This window comes from Austrofundulus limnaeus, unplaced genomic scaffold (genome assembly GCF_001266775.1).
Source record: "Austrofundulus limnaeus strain Quisiro unplaced genomic scaffold, Austrofundulus_limnaeus-1.0 Scaffold55, whole genome shotgun sequence".
In the NCBI taxonomy this organism is placed as follows: Eukaryota; Metazoa; Chordata; class Actinopteri; order Cyprinodontiformes; family Rivulidae; genus Austrofundulus; species Austrofundulus limnaeus.
Genome location: NW_013952457.1, coordinates 1771790 through 1773613, shown reverse-complemented (window position 1 = coordinate 1773613; position 1824 = coordinate 1771790). Strand labels below are relative to the sequence as shown.

The following is a 1824-nucleotide window of genomic DNA, read 5'->3' as shown; positions in this document are numbered from 1 at the left end:
TGAATGTAAAAAACTACGGTTGTTAAAGCTTCACTCTGCRCGACGTGCAGCGGGAGAGTCRGGGGKTGGGRTCCCGACATAATTTTTCTCCGRTTAAAGACCAAGATTTACATCAAGAAATCCTTATTGCCCTCCCCGTTTCATGCATGCCATTCAGATGTAGCCATTTTGGTCAAACTTTGTAAATGGTATACACAATCTTATGCAAGATCCCACAAGATGTATTAGTGCTCAGAGTATGTACTGAGAAAGGAATCTCAGCTACTACCACACCAATTTGTACCTCAATATCTTTCAATTTGACTGAAATAAAGCTATGTTTGTGTTTTCTATGATCAGACTCCAAAGKTAAAAAGTTGAAGATGTAAACCCAATGAATACTTCATGATAATTTTATTAAAATATGTCCAGTATTTTGATAACAGACGACCAAGTGAACAAACATACAGCGTCCATCAGTCTTTAATTTATATTAGCACCAAACATAATCTTTATAAAAACAAATCCTGCTTTTTTAAGTGATTTAAAGTCGTACTCCGTGATTAACTGTATTTTTTTCAGGTTGGTTGATGACCGCTGCGTGGTCCAGCCTGATGCCGGGGACCTCAACAACCCTCCAAAGAAGTTCAGAGGTAAGAAGCACACAGAGTCCACAGACGTCACAACACAAACTGCTGTTTGGGAATCCCGCAGCGAGCATGAGAGACACTGTTAAATGTGTGTGTTGTTGTTGCTTCTTTGTATTTCAAACGGCCCTGCAGTGTTAAAGATGTGTGGGTATTTCTTTGCTCATCTGCACAAGTGAAGGCAGATGGAGGGATTCAGCACTGATGCAGATTTTGTTAGAAAMACAACAGAACAATAAAGCTGCTAAGAGAAAGCCTTGAGCTGTACTGTCTCTGATTTTGCTATTATTAGCTACTGAACAGGAAGTAGATCCCGGTTCTCAGGCTTAAAGTTAAAATTCCTTGGAATGGGTCAGGCTAAAATACTCTTTGAGTTAATGGAAGTCTGAGAACATGGGAGGTTGTTTGTAGGCCATATTTTAAAAYACAAATCAGAGGGAAATGCATTTTTCCTGCTGATTGTTGACTCATGATGCAACACAGCTGGGCCTGACAGATTATTTTTGTTTGATAGATTAAGTGATATGTAGAACATGTCAAAAGCACAGAATGGCTGTACATAAAAGGAAAGAAGTAATTACAAATGTCTATAATACTTAAGGATGTCTTTATTAGAGATTTGCTTTCTTTTTCCTTAATTTATTTTATTACTTTCAGTATTTCTTTCTTTTTAATTAATTAATTTTATCTCGACCAGCAAGGTTGCTCCTATGAAATGTAYATCCACTGGTCCACCAGGATGGCAAAGTCTTTGATCCCCTCAGTGTTTTTAAGATTAACAATATACAGTATTTCATGCTCAGTTTACAGCAAGACAAATTAAATTAGATAAAAATGGAGTTTCACTCCAATCATACCTAATTTAATGTCTCTATCTCATACAATACAYTGCAAGTTTCCATCAGTAATGTGGGTTGTTGACTAATAAAACAAGTTGGTGTCACCTCCTACATATATAAATATGTATGAAGCACATTAACATTAACGGAGGCTTTGTTTCATTACTGTAGCTTACTCTGTAATGAAAAAACAAGTCATGTGAACATTTTGTTTATTTAAACATTTCCAAAGAGCACATTATGTGTTTGTTTGAGATAAAACTGTGCAAACCTTTGCTAAGAAGATGCTTGTTAAATGCTTTTATTATGATGTTAATATTAATTAATTAAATTAATATTTACTGAGATCACTTGAGATG

General features: G+C 35.8%; 1 protein-coding gene across 1 annotated transcript in view; it reads left to right on the top strand.

The window, feature by feature from the left end:
* LOC106518058 (inositol 1,4,5-trisphosphate receptor type 1) overlaps positions 1-1824 on the top strand; it is an 83663-nt gene that overhangs the window by 5089 nt on the left and 76750 nt on the right. The window contains exon 4 of the mRNA XM_014009152.1: positions 562-632. Within this exon, the coding sequence (XP_013864606.1) occupies positions 562-632 (71 nt within the window). The remainder of the gene's footprint in view (positions 1-561; positions 633-1824) is intronic.